This window comes from Amphiura filiformis, chromosome 5, assembly GCF_039555335.1.
Source record: "Amphiura filiformis chromosome 5, Afil_fr2py, whole genome shotgun sequence".
Lineage (NCBI taxonomy): Eukaryota > Metazoa > Echinodermata > Ophiuroidea > Amphilepidida > Amphiuridae > Amphiura > Amphiura filiformis.
The window spans coordinates 60121331-60142691 of NC_092632.1; the positions used below are offsets into that span (position 1 = coordinate 60121331).

At 39.1% G+C, this 21361-nt stretch overlaps 1 protein-coding gene across 1 annotated transcript in view; it reads right to left on the reverse strand.

Moving 5' to 3' along the window:
• Positions 1-21361, reverse strand: part of LOC140153467 (sodium/potassium/calcium exchanger 4-like) — a 122052-nt gene that overhangs the window by 30260 nt on the left and 70431 nt on the right. The window contains 4 exon segments of the mRNA XM_072176226.1: positions 9655-9758; positions 10127-10211; positions 11343-11417; positions 14819-14895. Of these exon segments, the coding sequence (XP_072032327.1) occupies positions 9655-9758; positions 10127-10211; positions 11343-11417; positions 14819-14895 (341 nt within the window).

Sequence of the window (21361 nt, forward strand, 5' to 3'; positions counted from 1 at the left end):
AATAACATATAATAGACCAAATTTAAGTGACCATAAAATACGATTTGGTAACTTTAGCTGGCATAAATTGAAGCTAACATAGAGACAAATATTGAGAATTATATAAGAGAAACAAAGCTGGTTCACTACAACAAAGACATTTATGCCTGTATTAGAAAAAAATGGCTAACTGTGAGCTTTTAAAACCTGCAATGGAAATGGCACTTGGTAATTTAATACCATGCAAACTAATTCGAAGATAGCAAGTGACAAAAAGAGATGGGTGTCATTATTTTTGACTTTCAGCTCTGAGACAGAACTTTTAAAGTCATTTCACACAGGAATTCCCCATTTCGTTGATGTTGTCCTAAGGACTTTTCATCCAGTTACGGTACTACCATCATTTCGGTTAACTTGAAAGAGATGAGAAGATATGAAGCGACATTTTGAACAGGCTATAATAAAGCTCGGGAGTCTAGATACATTCAAGTGAACGCGTCACTCGTAATTCCCCACTCCGGTATTTTGATGATCTGTGGCAAGTAGTGTTTATGAATGAGCATCATTTCCATAGCCAAATGCCAAGCTGAGTGCATGGATTGTCAAGTGCGTCATGTAACTACAAGCAAATGTGACTATACACGTCATTATTTTTTACATGATATGCTTTTGTTCTTGAGATGAATAGCCCTTTTGAATTCTAACAAGAAATAGTCTGCTCAGTTGAAGAAACCATTAATATAATTGAAATCACAGAAAATTCTTGTATTGCAAAAAATAATGAAGCATCTCAATTGTTTTGAATATTGAAGTCTGTTTCTGGATTCGGTTACATCACATCTAACCGAAACCAAAGAATTCACCTCCAACAGAGAGAAACCAAGGAATTAGAAGAAACCCACCGCCACAAAAGAGTTAGTTAGGGGAAAAAGTTCACTTTGGTGACCACTCTCTGGCTAGTAAGGTTTGACGATTGATTCGTCTTCTATGGACCATTTAGAAAAAAATTAGCCACCATGTCCCTCGCGAAAATCCCGGCATTTTTCGCTAGAGGCCAAAATCCAAAATGGCCGCCGCCACCATTTTGAAAATTTAAGTTTTGAACCAGAGCACCTATAATCATGCACAAAGACACTTTTTCGGCTATGTCTACTCTATACAAGGATTCCGATTCTGACATTAATTTGACATTACCGCATCATTTTCACCCAGAAATCCAAGATGGTGGCCGGCACCATCTTGAACAATTTAGTTTTGAACAAGAGGCCCTAAAATCGTGTACAAAGACACTTTTTTGGACAAGTCGACCACAAGGATTTCAAATTTGACATTACTTTGACATTACGAACTCATATTTACCCAGAAATCCAAGTTGGTGGCCGCCGCCGCCATCTTGAAAAAAATAAGTTTTGAACCAGATTACCTAAAATCGTGTACAAAGACACTTTTTCCGGTAAGTCGACCCCAAGAAATCCGAATCTGACATTAATTTGACGTTACAACATAATTTTTGCCCAGAAATCCAAGATGGCCCCCATTTGGTAGAGCATAAATGTGATTTTTGAATGAGAGCAGAAGCACAAGTGTGTCATTTCCGCCTTATCTGGGGTTCATGTCTTTTATATGGGGTTTAAACTGCCTTATCTTGGGTTTACATCCCTTATCTAGGGATAAGGCGCCTTATCTGTGGTTTAGACGGCCTTATCCTGGGTTTACGTTCCTTACCTGTGGCTAAGATGCCTTAACCTTAGCATATCGCAGTCTAAGCCCAGATAAGGCATCTAAACCCCAGATAATGCGCCGTAACCCCAGATAAGGGACGTAGACCGCCGATAAAGCAGTCTAAACCCCAAATAAGGCGCTTTAACCCTAAATGAGGAACATAAACCTAAGATAAGGCATCTAAACCCCACATAAGGTGCCTTAACTCTAGATAAGGGTCGTTAACCCCAGATAAGGGTCGTAAACCTCAGATAAGACATCTAAACCCAAGATAAGGCGTCTTAACCCCAGATAAGAGACGTTAACTCAGACATGGCAGTCTAAACCCCCGATAAGGCGCCGTAACCCCAGATAAGGGACGTACACCTCAGATAAACCAGTCCCAACCCCAAATAAGGCGCCTTAACCCTAAATAAGGAACATAAACCTAAGATAAGAGAAGTAAACCCTTGACGGCGCCTTATCTGGGGTTTAGACTGCCATATCTGAGTTTACGTCTCTTATCTGGGGTTAAGGCGCCTTATCTTATGTTTAGATGCCTTTTCTGAGGTTTACGACCCTTATCTGGTGTTAACAACCCTTATCTAGAGTTAAGGCACCTTATGTGGGGTTTGGATGCCTTTTCTGTGGTTTATGTTCCTTATTAAGGGTTAAGGCACCTTATTTGGGGTTTAGACTGCTTTATCTGGGTCTACGTCGCTTATCTGGGGTTACGGCGCATTATCTGGGGTTTATATGCATTATCTGGGTTTAGACTGCGATATGCTAAGGTTAAGGCATCTTAGCCACAGGTAAGGAACGTAAACCCAGGATAAGGCCGTCTAAACCACAGATAAGGCGCCTTATCCCTAGATAAGGGATGTAAACCCAAGATAAGGCAGTTTAAACCCAATATAAGAGACATGAACCCCAGATAAGGCGGAAATGACACACTTATGCTTCTGCTCTCATTCAAAATCACATTTACGCTCTACCAAATGGGGCCATCTTGGATTTCTGGGCAAAAATTATGTTGTAACGTCAAATTAATGTCAGATTCGGATTTCTTGGGGTCGACTTACGGAAAAAGTGTCTTTGTACACGATTTTAGGTAATCTGGTTCAAAACTTATTTTTTTCAAGATGGCGGCGGCGGCCATTTTGGATTTTGGCCTCTAGCAAAAAATGCCGGGATTTTCGCGAGGGACATGGTGGCTAATTTTTTCTAAATGGTCCATAGAAGACGAATCAATCGTCAAACCTTACTAGCCAGAGAGTGGTCACCAAAGTGAACTTTTTCCCCTAACTAAGTTACTTACAACCAAACATTGAAAGTTCCAATATCAGAAAACAGACACTGAAATAACTGATATGCAATTGGATAACCGCAAAAGATGCAATACTTATCTATCAACCACAGGTTGTCATCTAGCCAGGACAGGTTGTCATCTATCTAGCCAGGCTTTTCTAATTGTGCCATTTGTAGCAGACAAAAATATATCACAGCTAAGCGGTCACCCGTCTTTTGCGGTTTGTAAAAACAGAATAATTCTTGGTCTGGGTAGTTGGTTGAAGATTTCATTCAGTTTGAATTGTCTGTAAAATCTCGCTCCAGTGGTCCTTCCCACCAAATTTCATGAACCTACACCAACCTATGATGATGTGACCCCAAAATGACCTTGACATTTTTTTTTTTTCTCTTGCTTCGGTGATCGTACCCTCCAAATTTCATGAACCTGCAACAATCTATGGCGATTTGATACTTTTTGTCTCACTTCGGTGGTAGGCCCCTAGTTCCCATCAAATTTTATGAACCTACGTAAATCTATGGCGATTTGATCCGAATGACTCTAAAATGACATTGATACCTTTTGTCTCTTAACAAGAATGTTCCAGAGTCGAGTATTATTTTTACTTTATGCGAAAACTAAATTTCATGAACCTGCGACAATCTATGGCGATTTGACCCCGGAAGATCCCGGATGACCCCGAATTACCCCAAAATACCCGTGGCATTTTTTTTGGTCTCACTTCGGTGGTCTTTGTTTAGTTACACCAAGCAATGTTAGATCGGTAGATAGTGCTCAGAGGGTTAACATGGTTAATTAACAAATCACTATCGGATGTTGTTCCTTGCTTGGGACCAACTGGAGTGTCTACACTGTAGGACTAGATACGAAATTAACTCTACAATGATAATCATTATTCCAGTAAGATGCAGAGGGGCATAGATTTGTAAGTAATCAATTATTGATACTTTAAAAGACCTTATTTAACTGTTATTCCTCGTTTCTAATATTATTACTTACGAAAACCTAAACCCGAGTAGCATTAAAATTCGCCTCGTATTTTGTACGATAAACAAATCTCTCAGCTTTCAACTCAAATTACGGATTATTATCACATAATGTTAAAAAAACTGTGCAACATCACCGGAAGTGTGTAACGTCACAATGAGGCGTTTCCATGGTAATGCAACCCATCGTATATACCATCAAGTAATACGCGGGGTATCTTCGATTGCTTGTATGTTTACGAGGCGTAAGCCTTAAGGATCGTTCCCTTATAAGGTATATTAACATAGGGTGGACATAATACCATCATTGCTGTATAAGGTTTCATTAATAACGATTGCACACAGAGTTTCTTGCTTATAAATCGATTTTTAAGATTTACATTGCCGAAGTGTATGATATCAAGTTCTATGTGAAAAGCACGCATGTATAATCTATTGCCAAATTGGGTACGATAGCTAACATTCAAATTAACCTTGAGCCTACCATCGCGTAGTAAATATTGCTTGTCCTTTTGGGAGATATTGATACCTGAGGCAATTAGAAATCAAATTCCGATAGTTCCGACACAATAGGTTTGATGACATAAAGTAGCCTACATCTTCTCAGCTTTGACACGTCTAATATCTTTACTCCCTTCAAACACTATTAATTGACCTAATGAAAGCCATATCTTTGCATTACAGTACTTAACCGACACTTTGGAGTGGGTTTCTTACAATTTCCAAGATGCTTGCTTCACTGCTGTGACCTTGAAACGCTTTTTGTAACAAATCTTTATGACAACTGTATGTCGTCTTATACCATATCCCTGAGAAAAACAATGGCCATATATGACCATACACCACGAATCAACTGTAAAGTCGGCCCGGCCAATTTTGTTTTATTTCGTGTTTAGAAAAAATATATCAAAAGCTTTAAAATGGTATATCGTTTGACTTAAAACATACATACATACATACATAAAGGTGATTTAAGGCGCTTATGCAAAAAATTGATCTAAACGCACAAAACTACATTACCAACAACAAACAATAACCAGCCAGTGGAAAACAAGAAAAGTCAATGTAAAGACAAAATGAAAAATACTAAAAATTGTACAAGTGAGTTTTCAGCAGCTTTTTGAATTGTGTGAGAGAAGAAGCTTCCCGTACGTTCCGTGGCAGGCTGTTCCAGATGGACGGTCCAGCAGCTGTAAATGACTTATCTCCACAGGTTAACTTGCACATGGGAATGTTTAGGAGAGTTCTGTCCAGGGCAGATCTTGTAACAGGGCCACTGGACTGTGTTGGCTTAAGACTAATTGAATCGATGAGGTATCGCGGAGCAGAGTCAGTCAGGCACTTATAAATCAGAAGACAGAGTTTGAATTGGATGCGGTTGCTAATCGGAAGCCAATGAAGATTGTTCATGAGAGGTTTTGGATCAGTACGTCTAGGGACGGAGAAAATTAGCTTGGATGCTTTGTGTTGAAGGGATTGAAGGCGGCGAAGATCTTGAGACTTGAGTCCATAGAGAAGGCTGTTACCATAGTCCAAACGCGAAAGTATAAGGGCCCGGACAACATGATGTTTAGTGTCCGTATCCAAATGATGCTGTATTCTTCTGATGTTGCGAAGCTGGAGGTTGACAGAGGAAACGATGGAGTTCACCTGTTTTGTCATAGACATATGACTGTCAAAAATCACCCCGAGGTTACGCACATTTGGAGATGGTTTTATAATGCTTTGGCCAACTTTGAGTTCAAGATTCGGAAGCTTTTGAAGGCGATAATGGGATCCAGCAATGAAAAATTCTGTTTTGTCACTGTTCAGTTTGAGTTTATTTATATTCATCCAGTTTTGCAGTTCGTGGATACAGGCTTCAAGAGTTTGTAACGCCTTCTCAGCAGCGCCGGGATGTTAGGACAAAAGGAAACATACAATTGAGTATCGTCTGCATATATATGAAATGAGACATTATGTTTACGAATTATGTCCCCCACTGGCAAGGTATAAATAACAAACATCATTGGCCCAATCACAGAACCCTGTGGAACACCAAATACAAGAGGGCTTGAATTGGAAACACAACCATCAATAAATACACGACTACTTCTACAATTAAGATATGTACGAACCCATTGCAATACATTACCAGACAAACCAATTCTATCCTGTAAACGTTTGAGCATGATACCATGGTCGATGGTATCGAATGCCGCAGACAGATCTAAAAGTGCAAGAAGGACAACTTCCCTCTGTCTACGGCATTCAACACATCACTTTTCACCTTTAAGAGAGCGGTTTCAGTACTTGTGTTGGCTTTGTAAGCCGATTGATAGATTTCACCTAAATTACAGTCATTGATATGATTTGTTATTTGCTGAGTTACAACCTTTTCAATGAGTTTGGATATAAAAGACACATTTGATACCGGCCTGTAATTTTTAAGTTCATCATGATCAAGAGAAGATTTCTTAATGATAGGAGATATAACAGCTTTACCAAGAGGTTCCGGGAAAATACCAGATGAGAGAGACACATTAATGATATGAGTAATTGATGGAATAAAACGCTCAATGTGGTCTTTCATCAACCAAGTAGGGATTGGATCAAGGATACAAGTACTGGTGGAGGAAGCATTGACAAGTTTGCAAACATCTTCCTCAGAGACCAACATGAAATCACTGAACACATGTTCAGTGCGGTAGTCAACAAATTGAGATTGGGTACCAGGATGCAAATCAAGACATTCTCTGATCGTGAGATATCCAGAAGCGGGGTTATGGTTTGTTGAACTCTAGAGCTATTTAAGGATTCTATAGAAATAGGTAGAAGCTTATAATCCTCTTCAGCAATAAGATTATTGATTGGTTTAAACACTGTTTGATGAGATACATGTTGCACCAAATTGAGGTACCTATGAATACGACCTTCACGCACATTTTACACTGTAACTCAAGAATACAATTTGCCGACTTTACGGCTTATTCGTAGTGTACGGCTACATATGATATCGAGGCAATCAAAAAATCTGAACAGGTATTGGCTAAATTAACACGTTGCTTTGTTTTCCTTGATAAACGTTGTGGTATTTAGTAAATGAAACTGTATTATTTTCAATATTAACCAGTCATTGCATGCATGTACTTACACTACGTAACCTTTCTTGTACCATACAGTGTCAACATTTTCTTATTCTTACACTTTACGAGCGATTCCATAAAGTATCACAGCTTTGAAGCAACTACAAATTCTTCCAGGGAAACACTGCTCTTTTCGATGTAGCAGACTACGAAATAACATAAACATAATTATATAATATATAAAATAACTAAATGTTTTTGCCATCCCTGAAAATTCACACAATTGTGAATATTCTGTAAGCAGTGATAAGTGAACAAGTTTTTCCATGGGAGAGTCAAGAAAATACCGTGCCCGCCCTTGCACGTACAAAAGATATACAAAAGATTTATACAAGTACGATTGAAGGATCTCGCAAATATTATGCTGGCAGAGCGGTCCTTGCCCCGACTCTCCGAAGGTTTGTCACTGTCTGGTACAGTCTCCACTATAAGCATTGTACATATAAAGGTAATAATCTGGTAATGTTGGAAAAAGGTATTCTTTTCCGCATTTTTTTTATCTCCAGGCTGGATGGATAAAGGTTTCAAACGATAAACTGGGTTATTGACTTTAGTTCCTCCTAGATAATCGCAGCACAACCTATGCACATTAAGTGCTCTACAATGGCGAGAGATGCTAGTTATGGTTGCCATTATCAATAGTTAAGTTCTATTTATCATTAATCACTTTGTATTTTAGAGGCATTTGACTTTTGCCGTGTGAGGAGACTCGTGTTTGAAGTTTGGCTGTACGATACGAAGCCATGCAGAGCTCACAAATGAACTAAATCTGACCTAAATTCCAGTCCATTGTTGGTGTTGGATATTGTTTTATCAACTTATGAGGTTGATCTTATTTTTCAAGTCAATGTACTTTGCCCACGTAAAGAAAGCCTAAATATCTGAACAAATATATCATAACGTTGAAGAAATGAACTGTTATTAAAAATAACAGAGAATGTTTTACATTATTGTGTCAATTTATTTTGGTAATGAATTTTTCCCGCCGAAAACTCATCCGGAATATAACCATGCTTTTACCAACAGTCCTGCAAGCTTTCTACTCATTTGCTCCTACTTTGTTGAACATGATTGTATATTCATGCTGAGATGGTTGTCAAACCCGTTGTAAAAGCAAAAATGTTGTTCCATTTTCAATGTTTCTATTATTCCTCAGATTCTTCACATTTTGTATTTATTCTGAATTTCTGCTCGTTTGATTGTTTTCAAATTGTTTCTTTCCTCTTCAACACCCAATTACAATCATTTTACGTTTGGATCATGCGTTGCTTCTTAGCAAGAAATCTTACGAATTAATAAACCTCAACTCAGGAAGCTACAAAATTCCAAGGCACTTAACAGAAGATGAAGTTATATTGAACTTTAACTTGTTTCATTAAATTAACTTGTCAACCTGTCATGGGTTTAATCACATATTCACCGGTTTCTTCTTTTAGTACGATGTAATATGTTTTTTACTACGTCACGCATGTAGTGTCCAGTTACAGATTTACATATGCTTACCGTGTTAGCCACCTAAAAATAATTTTCATCATAAACTATTTAAAATCAAATATAACCACAATAACAAAACTGACACAGCTATTACGTCTCACGATGACGTCAAAAACAACAACTTGTTTGGTGTTTATCCGTGTAGTGCAGTTTAATTGACAACTCAATACAGGAAACCCATACATTTATAAATTTATGGAGATACTTTTGGTAAGAAAGATACAAATGTCATATAACTTTGGACTGCATAAATGATCCTTTGATTCTCATGACGTTGTAAGGCATGTAAATTTTTAAAGAGACAAGTGATCACCTGCTTAGTCGGTCAATAATTGGGGACTTCAATCAAGAGAACTGACGTAGGACAACACCTACGAGATACGTAATAAATAGACTACATGATCATATTAATTGGACGATGAGAAGGCGTTGAAAATCACAACATCGCTATACCACAATCTAGTATTCGCGGTTTGCGGTAAAATGTTGGCTGATATTAAACTTGATAGTAAATGAGACGTGTTCAGAAGGGGTTGGATCTCACCATCAATAATGTACCCCCATGTTCATTTCCAAACGTGCGTGATTGCCAAACCTGCCTGCTTATCGAGAGCTCGATCTAATGATTATCAAGCTTATAGAAAGATTTTAACTCTTGATCTCAATACAAATATATTTACCTCCGTTATTTTCAGCTTTTGCCGTCTTCAGCGGACTATCCCGATCGAGCACATTTGAAGCGTGACGTAATAATCGGGTCATAGGCCTTTGGTAGCTTGTAGCGCCCTCCGTCCTTGTTCAGAGATGGTGGTTGGCCCTGATGTGTATGGCTTCCTTAAAGTGCGCTCGATCGGGTCAGTCCGCTGAAGAAGGCTGTAGTAGCAACAGCTGAAAATTACGGAGGTAAATATGTTTGTATTGAGATCAAGAGTTAAAATCTTTCTATGGATTACCAATACAGATGAACGTTCATGCTAAGATTATCTTCTCTACTCGTCTGTCTGTCTGTCTGTCTGTGTACATGTATATTTGAATATGTTTGTCATTTGGCGCCTCTTACCTGTCCAGCAAATATTCCACATATTCCAATAATAACAAGAATATTAAATACAGCTGATCCAACAATGGTGCCTACTCCTACGTCACCTTTTGCTATGAAGACACCTGTAGAAATGGAAGCAACAATTTTAGCCGTTACAAACAGCGTACCTGACCTCATCGATGCCTTGTTTTTTTACGTCGCCTTACTTGACATACATTGTTTTTAAGTAATAGTAATTATACCTTAAACCCTAGTGACACACAACGTCAGGTATATGCCACAATATAGTCACCACATCTTTGAGTTGTGTTAGGAGAATTGACTCCCCAGATTGTAAAAACATGAAGTAAGTGGTTGAATGGGGGTTATTTATAATCACTCGTTTGAAAGTGGCACACGTTTAGATAAAAAAATCTCAATTCTTTCAATATTAAATTATTTTTGTAACATTTTGAGACAACACAAAAGAATATTTTTATACATGACATACCGATTACGGAAGTGAAAAGTTCCGGAGCAGAGCTTCCTGCGGCCATAAATGTTGCACCAGCCACATCTTCTGAAAACCCTAAATGCTGCAACACAAAAATAATAAAAAACAATCATTCTGTAAGCTACTCTGTTTAAACAATAAATAAATATCCCAACAAAAGGTTTAAACAATAAATAAATATCCCAACAAAAGGTTTAAACAATAAATAAATATCCCAACAAAAGGTTTAAACAATAAATAAATATCCCAACAAAAGGTTTAAACAATAAATAAATATCCCAGCAAAAGGTTTAAACAATAAATAAATATCCCAACAAAAGGTTTAAACAATAAATAAATATCCCAACAAAAGGTTTAAACAATAAATAAATATCCCAACAAAAGGTTTAAACAATAAATAAATATCCCAACAAAAGGTTTAAACAATAAATAAATATCCCAACAAAAGGTTTAAACAATAAATAAATATCCCAACAAAAGGTTTAAACAATAAATAAATATCCCAACAAAAGGTTTAAACAATAAATAAATATCCCAACAGAAGGTTTAAACAATAAATAAATATCCCAACAAAAGGTTTAAACAATAAATAAATATCCCAACAAAAGGTTTAAACAATATCCCAACAAACGATTTTGTATTAAAATCCTTTCAAATGCATTTCATTTTTGTATAAATAATGTACTTAATTCAAATACATTTACTTTGATACATGCTATCCCAATGGTAACATTATTCCGGCCACATCTGGTTCATGTTAAGAAATGTAATAAGGGTAAAGGCTAAAGATGCTAATATATTAAGTAATGTATAAGCTTTCGTGCAAACGCTTATTTGGCGGAAACTTGCAATCAAAGGTTATGACGTACACATTATGACGTACAGATGGGCCATCTTGTAAGCGCGGCCATCTTGTAAGCGTCGCAACTTTTTCAATTTCAATATTTGCAAGATTGTTGAAAGTTCTATTTTGGAAAGTTCTACATCATTTGTACATGTAGTATAGTTTATGTTAAACAGAGGTAATGAACAATGCTTCCATAAACATATTAAAAGATAGTGTATTTGCAATGTCCCACAGTTATTTGTTTCGTTGACGTATATCTACAGATACGATAAATGGTATTTGGGCTGGTGTCAAACGTGTTGTGAGAAATAATTGCGTCGTCCATAAATAGCCACAACAAAGTGAGCTAAATTTGGAGCAGCTTACCTGACATATTTTCTCTAGCGAAGATACAAAGTAGTCATCACACACTATAGCTAATGCAAGGAACATATAGATAACCTATAGGCAAAATAGAGAGAAAAGGTAAAGGAGTTATTCAAATATCTACTTTTAGTACTTCAATTTTGGCATAAATGATTACATTTACAGTCCGAATTAAGTGATGTCAATTTTGAATTTAACCTGAATCCGTAAATATGGCACCTCTCGCCCCTTTTTAGGCCAAGGCTATTTTTACTATTTACTAGCGATCCATTGTTGAAGCATTCTATAGATAGCCTTGAATCGAGTGAAATGATTTGTTGAAATTATCGTTCTATTGTTCTCACTAATAACCAGATAAAATATCAGAGTACGTTTTTCGCGCGAAACCTTTTTTTACCCAATTCTTACACTACTGCTTCTGTTAATGCATTTTCCATTCTTATTCTTTCAAAAGGTCTCATATTACTCCAACACTATCCTAACGAATCAAAGCACTCATTCACGTAAGGCTGCAGCACTGACAAAGGATAGAAACCTCCAATCCGGACCTCCAATCATGGTCATCATAATGCTGCTATAGTTATTCCACTGTCATCAGCATCAGATGACCCCCTTTTGTCGAGCATCCGATTTCATTTCAAGGATCTTATTTCTTATCATTATTATTATTTCTAGCTCAAATCTAATGAAGTTTACTATTGGGCACCAGCAGTTTTGTGGTTCTAAAGACTTTCGGCATAGAGCAGTAAACAATTTCTTATACGGCTTTACGGGGGAAAATGGCGTCACAGCCACAACTCTAATCTTCTCTATCCATTCTGTTCCAATACAATAATTATTACACTTATTTTCCTAACCAGTGTGCCCATCATTAATTAGGTATTTTTGATATGAGGGTATTAAACGTTAAGTAATAATTCGAGGGTTGACAAACAGAAGGCCTTAACTCAAAAAGTGCCTTTTTGAGAAAAATGAGTAAAAATAATATTTTGCATTGAGATGTGACCAAGTATTATTGTACTATAGATGCAATAGGAAGTTGACTTGAGTTTTAAGGGGGTACTACACCCCTAGATAAATTTGTGTATATTTTTGCATTTTTTTTTCAAAAACTAATAACACAGTGGTAACAAAAGTTATGTATATTATAGGGGCAAGGAATCCAATTACTACACTGGAATTTCAGTGACACAAGACAAGACATATATACTGAACCGCTTGTCTTGAGTCACTGAAATTTCAGTGTAGTAATTAGATTCCTTTGCCCCAATAATATACATAACTTTTATTACCAGTGTGTAATTATTTTTTGAGAAAAATGCAAAAACAGTCACAAATTTACCACATGGTTGTAGTACCCCCTTAAGGCTTATGATTTTAATAATCTGTGGGTATTACAGATTATTTTGGTACCAATATCTCAAAATGGCCAAAAGTGAGTTAAGGCCTTCTGTTTGTCAACCCTCGAATTATACAAGATATGGCACACTGTAATATCCTGGCTGTAATACTATTATTATGAGTTTTACTTGAAAGTTTTTTTAGTAATACCAAATCTGATTGAATAAAGATTTACCTCACCAATACTACCAAAACGTCATATAAACTGAGCTCAAAAAGAAACTTGTAATTTTTCACAAGGTCATATCTTAAAATCCTGTCCATCAAAATGAACCAAAATTACACACAGGCTTACTTCAATACTCTATTCTAAACACATGTCAGTAACCAAGCAGTTATCCAACTGACACAACAGCAAAATGCACTGACATGGAACAGCTTCCTGGACCACATTCACAGCCCAATAATTGGCACCCAGCACAATAAATCTGTGAGAATGAGTACAAGATCCTTAATTCCCAAAGAGTAAGTGGAATAGTGTGGAAAAGCAGAAAGCAGCACCATTTCATCATCTGTGCCAGGATTTATTATGCTGGGTGCCAATTATTGGGCTGTGATTGTGGTCCAGGAAGCTGTTCCATGTCAGTGCATTTTGCTGTTGTGTCAGTTGGATAACTGCTTGGTTACTGACATGTGTTTAGAGTAGAGTATTGACAAAATATGATTGAAGTAAGCCTGTGTGTAATTTTAGTTCATTTTAACGGACAGGATTTTAAGATATGACCTTGTGATTCACAAGTTGTGAAAAATTATAAGTTTCTTTTTGAGCTCAGTTTATGTTTCAAGGTTAGAAGATTATCTTGATCATATAAGACACATTATAAAAACATGATAAATATGAACTCCCATATCCATTGTTTCAAATACAATAATTATCCCACTAACCACTGTGCCCATCTTTAATGTCAAGTGTCATTTGATAAAAGGATAAAACAATATATAAATGACCAATGAAGTACAAGCTGCTATTGAGCCAAGCCAATCGCATTATATTACACTGCTTTGCATTTTGTTTGTGATTTGGGTTGCATCAAAATTGACCAATGAAGTACTAAAAAAAGTTTTCATGCTTTTTGGGGCTTATTCATCAATATAACTTGGCAATCAACGTTGGGACTTGACAATTGGACTAAGATGTCCAGAATCATGAAAGCAATCGTTAATGATTAGTATAAAGAGTCCGTCAGTGTAATACAGGGTCCCTACGGCAGCTGTATTAAAATATTTCCAAATGTGTTGAAGACTCAACTCAAACGTGCTCGTACCTAAATCAGATTTCTAATCCACGACCTTTTCTTAAAGGTCATTTTTTGTTATATAACGAAAATTGTCCGGAAATTAATGGGATATTTGCTATAGGATTTTATTTTTCGATGAGCGCTAGAGACCTAAGCTTGCGGAGTATTGCCGTTTCAATTTATCAAATGAAATTTTACGCTCCATGCCAACGTTTAGCCACTTTGACATGCATCTACACAGAAAATTGAATTTGAAAATACAAACACGAGTGAACAGCCTACGTGTGTATTGCACAGATACTATAATGATAAAAGATGGTGAAAGATATAGGTCATTGTTTGGAGAGTGTTGTTTGCCAGCACATTGGCAGGGTTTTTTAAGTGTGTGAATTGGTAACATAGTCTCCATTTCTGTTTGATAATGGTCGTGATTGCATCCTGTAATATGTGACAAGTCACGGTTGGTCCTGCTCGCTCGTGACGGGGTTTTCACGGCCAATATCAAATGATATTATGTTAGAGTTTTGTTTTAAAAAAGGTTTGGTTCGGGAGGCACGTGCGTAATGATCAAAACGCACTTGACACCCGGGACTTGACAATGTATTTGTTGTATATGATTTGCACCTAAATTCTTCATTGTACTTCTTGTGTATTGTATACTGTTTCAAACACTAAAAATAAAAACATTCCAAGGACAAATGCGGTCAAATATTGATCATTTTTAAATTGTCAGTATTTGACAACACACACTAACAAAATACAAAACATGTAAGCAATTACAATAACTTGCAATCAGGATTTACAAAGAGCATGCAAAGAATTGAGGAATATACTTACACATAAAGCATGTAGAATTATAGCACCTTTTTCCCGCTGTTCATTTGTAAAAAAATCTGCAGGAAACTCGTGTATGGCTGAAAAATATAAAATATGGTATAAAGTTATCTTTTACCATTAAAATCCAGTTCATATGAAATACCTTTGCAACTATTTTCTCTTTTGCAAGGTATTTCTCGAGTACATTCAAAATAAAAGATTAGATTAGATTTCACATTTAAGTTAGTAGTTTTAAATAATCTCTCGGGATTCGGTTTATTTAATATCAGATAAGACTCGCCATTAGTTTATAAAATATGAAAGTGCATGACACGATTATTATTGCATAAATAGCCTAAGGATATCTTGTCATCAGATCCCTGGGCAATTATTTGAACCAATTACCCCCATAAACTACAGGGATGGAAGGATTCCTTGCCCTGTGCAATACGTTGCTAATTTAACACACCAATAAATCGGTAAGCAGTTCTCTACGCTTACTTCTATACTTTAATTGCGAGCACAGATATTTATAGCTCCAATCGACGAACATGCATTCTCATTCCTTGGCCAGTGATTGATTTATGAGAGCACAGTAATCTGCATCGCTATTTGGGTGTTTAGGTAGACAGAATTCTAAGACTGTTTCGACACACAAATATTTATCTATATCAGCTCAGTTAGTGGAGCTGCTTTTCTATAGAGCTAATTTGAGGACGATGTTGTATGAACCGATTATGTAACCATGTGGTAACTATGTAAATGGGAAGTTTGGCGTAGATACTTTTAAGTAGGATTATGTTAAAACATCTCCTGCTATACAAAAGAGTAGGCTAAAGGGCCAACTTCAAATATTTGATTACGTAATAAATTGACGTGATAGAACATAATTGTGGAATTTCTGCCGTGTTGTGTGCTTATTTTTACAGTATTCACAGAAAACATGGGCTTGTTATAAAACGGATAAATGATTTGATCAGCGTGTAATAACATAGATTTACGTCACGTATATGTCTTTCATAAATTATTATAATTTAGTCCAATGCAACGCTTGCGAGTAGCATCACATATCGAAGAGAGATTCTTGTCACCGCCAAACATTGCCAATTCTTGTGGGGACTTGTGTAATAATAATTCTGTAGATCTCATCCGCGAGGAATTAGGTCGAAAACACCTTTCATGTCTTTTTAATTCTAATTTATACAGGCTCAATATATCTGCTGGAGACATCAATGATCTATAGAGATGTTTACACATGTAAATGCCAAGAGTAATTTCAAACGATAAGAGTGGTTTGTTTTATCTTTATATCTAAATGTTTTTAAATTAAACTGAGTTTCAAGCTAGCTCAGAGTCACTGCAGACGTAGCCTGATTACGTGAGTGAACACAACATCATAATGGAAATTATATTTATGTAAAATGGCTTCAATTTGGCCTTCATTTTGCAAAAATGTTCAACTTATCAGGGAGGAGCATCCACCTCAGCCACCCCTTGTGTATGCATAAAGAAGTTGCCATTTTCGCTTCTGCTTTGAACACCCGGCACTTTGTTTTGAAAGCAATAATTCAGACAATAATGGTGAAGACTTGTCCACGAATGGCTTCAATTAGGTCGTCATGTCTCAAATTTTCGGCTTTTTCAAATAAAAACTTTTATCGGGGCTTCAGTTTGAAAAATTTCACACTTTTCAGGGGGCACATCCCCACTCCACATTCCAATTTTGCCGTCCCCCGGGTTTGACACCTGCGATATCCAAGTAGGGCAATCTATTTAACAAAGCCTGAAAACCTAACACTACAACGGACCAATGAACGGAACGAACAAAAAAAGGCCCGCACGAAACGAAATTCTGAATAAAAAAAACCGAAACACATTTCACCGTTGATGGCGCTGATATTTTCTCACCGAAGGGCCTGCCGAAGGTAAGAAGTCCGCCGTTCTATCATGTTTATGTCGTATGCAAAATTCGAAAAACATATAGGCCTAAGCATGATAAGAATGACATTATCGGCGCTATGTTCGTTGTCTTACAACTCCGATGCTGCGAGGATTATTGTGATTTGATAAGGTCACACTTGAAGCTTCAAAGCTGCAGATTTTTAAATTTATAATGCTTCTATATAATATTATTCATATAATGAGTAGACTCGGATCAACACTGAATATGTCCTGAAGCCTTATGAATGTCAGTGCATTAAAAGTCAAAAGTGGGCGGATTGTCGTTAGAACACTTGCTGTCTCTTATTTCAGTCCCCGAACAACGACAAAATATGAAAAGTTAGATATTTGGCCTTGGCTGTACAGCCGCATGTGGAGAAGTAAGACATTTTGGCCTTGGCTGTACAGCCGCATGTGGAGAAGAAAGACATGTTGGCCTTGGCAGTACAGCCGCATGTGGAGAAGTAAGACATTTTGGCCTTGGCTGTACAGCCGCATGTGGAGAAGTAAGACATTTTGGCCTTGGCTGTACAGCCGCATGTGGAGAAGTAAGACATTTTGGCCTTGGCTGTACAGCCGCATGTGGAGAAGTAAGACATTTTGGCCGTTACTGTACAGCCGCATGTGGAGAAGTAAGACATTTGGCCGTTACTGTACAGCCGCATGCGGAGAAGTAAGATATTTGGCCCTTAGCTGCATGTACAGCCGCACGTGGCCAAGTAAGACATTTGCATGTGGGACATTTGGCCTTGGTTGTACAGCCGCATGCGGAGAAGTAAGACATTTGGCCTTGGCTGTATACAGCCGCATGTGGAAAAAGTAAGACATTCATTTGCCCTTGGCTGTACAGCCGCATGTGGAGAAGTAAGATATTTGGCCTTGGCTGTACAGCCGCATGTGGAGAAGTAAGACATTTTGGCCTTGGCAGTACAACCGCATGTGGAGAAGTAAGACATTTGGCCTTGACTGTACAGCCGCATGTGGAGAAGTAAGACATTTGGCCATGACTGTACAGCCGCATGTGGAGAAGTAAGACATTTGGCCATGACTGTACAGCCGCATGTGGAGAAGTAAGACATTTGGCCATGACTGTACAGCCGCATGTGGAGAAGTAAGACATTTGGCCTTGACTGTACAGCCGCATGTGGAGAAGTAAGACATGTGGCCTTGACTGTACAGCCGCATGTGGAGAAGTAAGACATTTGGCCTTGGCTGTACAGCCGCATGTGGAGAAGTAAGACATTTGGCCTTGACTCTACAGCCGCATGTGGAGAAGTAAGACATTTGGCTTTGACTCTACAGCCGCATGTGGAGAAGTAAGACATTTGGCCATGACTGTACAGCCGCATGTGGAGAAGTAAGACATTTGGCCTTGACTGTACAGCCGCATGTGGAGAAGTAAGACATGTGGCCTTGGCTGTACAGCCGTATGTGGAGAAGTAAGACATTTGGCCTTGACTGTACAGCCGCATGTGGAGAAGTAAGACATTTGGCCTTGACTCTACAGCCGCATGTGGAGAAGTAAGACATTTGGCCCTTATCTGTACAGCCGCACGTGGCCAAGTAAGACATTTGCATGTGGCGAAGTAAGACATTTGGCTTTGGCTGTACAGCCGCATGTGGAAAAGTAAGACATTTGGCCCATAGCTGTACAGACGCACGTGGCCAAGTAAGACATTTGATGTGGCGAAGTAAGACATTTGGCCTTGGCTGTACAGCCGCATGTGGAGAAGTAAGACATTTGGCCATGACTGTACAGCCGCATGTGGAGAAGTAAGACATTTGGCCATGACTGTACAGCCGCATGTGGAGAAGTAAGACATTTGGCCATGACTGTACAGCCGCATGTGGAGAAGTAAGACATTTGGCCTTGACTGTACAGCCGCATGTGGAGAAGTAAGACATGTGGCCTTGACTGTACAGCCGCATGTGGAGAAGTAAGACATTTGGCCTTGGCTGTACAGCCGCATGTGGAGAAGTAAGACATTTGGCCTTGACTCTACAGCCGCATGTGGAGAAGTAAGACATTTGGCTTTGACTCTACAGCCGCATGTGGAGAAGTAAGACATTTGGCCATGACTGTACAGCCGCATGTGGAGAAGTAAGACATTTGGCCTTGACTGTACAGCCGCATGTGGAGAAGTAAGACATGTGGCCTTGGCTGTACAGCCGTATGTGGAGAAGTAAGACATTTGGCCTTGACTGTACAGCCGCATGTGGAGAAGTAAGACATTTGGCCTTGACTCTACAGCCGCATGTGGAGAAGTAAGACATTTGGCCCTTATCTGTACAGCCGCACGTGGCCAAGTAAGACATTTGCATGTGGCGAAGTAAGACATTTGGCTTTGGCTGTACAGCCGCATGTGGAAAAGTAAGACATTTGGCCCATAGCTGTACAGACGCACGTGGCCAAGTAAGACATTTGATGTGGCGAAGTAAGACATTTGGCCCTTAGCTGTACAGCCACACGTGGCCAAGTAAGACATTTGCATGTGGCGAAGTAAGACATTTGGCCTTGGCCTGTACAGCCGCATGTGGAGAAGTAAGACATTTGTCCTTGGCTGTACAGCCGCATGTGGAGAAGTAAGACATTTGGCTTTGACTCTACAGCCGCATGTGGAGAAGTAAGACATTTGGCCCTTATCTGTACAGCCGCACGTGGCCAAGTAAGACATTTGCATGTGGCGAAGTAAGACATTTGGCTTTGGCTGTACAGCCGCATGTGGAAAAGTAAGACATTTGGCCCATAGCTGTACAGACGCACGTGGCCAAGTAAGACATTTGATGTGGCGAAGTAAGACATTTGGCCCTTAGCTGTACAGCCACACGTGGCCAAGTAAGACATTTGCATGTGGCGAAGTAAGACATTTGGCCTTGGCCTGTACAGCCGCATGTGGAGAAGTAAGACATTTGTCCTTGGCTGTACAGCCGCATGTGTGGAGAAGTAAGACATTTTGGCCTTGGCTGTACAGCCGCATGTGGAGAAGTAAGACATTTGTCCTTGGCTGTACAGCCGCATGTGGAGAAGTAAGACATTTGGCCTTGGCTGTACAGTCGCATGTGGAGAAGTAAGACATTTCGCCTTGGCTGTACAGCCACATGTGGAGAAGTAAGACATTTGGCCTTGCCTTCGTTTCTACTTTTTGTATCAACTAAGCTTCACATTATACCTCATAACGACTTCCATATACAGGAAAATGCCGTCAGCAATTCCGTCAAGCGTGTGATACTGACGACACAGTCAAAATAAACGTTAGTTCAAATTAACACCTCGCTTTGTATTCATCTCATTTCTTGTAGGTGAGTATCAGCGGAAAAGGAGAAAATGTTGTAAAATGTGTTGTTGCTACGGCAACACTCATTACACTGTTAGACATTTGGCGAAGTAAGACATTTGGCCTTGGCCTGTACAGCCGCATGTGGAGAAGTAAGACATTTGTCCTTGGCTGTACAGCCGCATGTGGAGAAGAAAGACATGTTGGCCTTGGCAGTACAGCCGCATGTGGAGAAGTAAGACATTTTGGCCTTGGCTGTACAGCCGCATGTGGAGAAGTAAGACATTTTGGCCTTGGCTGTACAGCCGCATGTGGAGAAGTAAGACATTTTGGCCTTGGCTGTACAGCCGCATGTGGAGAAGTAAGACATTTTGGCCGTTACTGTACAGCCGCATGTGGAGAAGTAAGACATTTGGCCGTTACTGTACAGCCGCATGCGGAGAAGTAAGATATTTGGCCCTTAGCTGCATGTACAGCCGCACGTGGCCAAGTAAGACATTTGCATGTGGGACATTTGGCCTTGGTTGTACAGCCGCATGCGGAGAAGTAAGACATTTGGCCTTGGCTGTATACAGCCGCATGTGGAAAAGTAAGACATTCATTTGCCCTTGGCTGTACAGCCGCATGTGGAGAAGTAAGATATTTGGCCTTGGCTGTACAGCCGCATGTGGAGAAGTAAGACATTTTGGCCTTGGCAGTACAACCGCATGTGGAGAAGTAAGACATTTGGCCTTGACTGTACAGCCGCATGTGGAGAAGTAAGACATTTGGCCATGACTGTACAGCCGCATGTGGAGAAGTAAGACATTTGGCCATGACTGTACAGCCGCATGTGGAGAAGTAAGACATTTGGCCATGACTGTACAGCCGCATGTGGAGAAGTAAGACATTTGGCCTTGACTGTACAGCCGCATGTGGAGAAGTAAGACATGTGGCCTTGACTGTACAGCCGCATGTGGAGAAGTAAGACATTTGGCCTTGGCTGTACAGCCGCATGTGGAGAAGTAAGACATTTGGCCTTGACTCTACAGCCGCATGTGGAGAAGTAAGACATTTGGCTTTGACTCTACAGCCGCATGTGGAGAAGTAAGACATTTGGCCATGACTGTACAGCCAGCCGCATGTGGAGAAGTAAGACATTTGGCCTTGACTGTACAGCCGCATGTGGAGAAGTAAGACATGTGGCCTTGGCTGTACAGCCGTATGTGGAGAAGTAAGACATTTGGCCTTGACTGTACAGCCGCATGTGGAGAAGTAAGACATTTGGCCTTGACTCTACAGCCGCATGTGGAGAAGTAAGACATTTGGCCCTTATCTGTACAGCCGCACGTGGCCAAGTAAGACATTT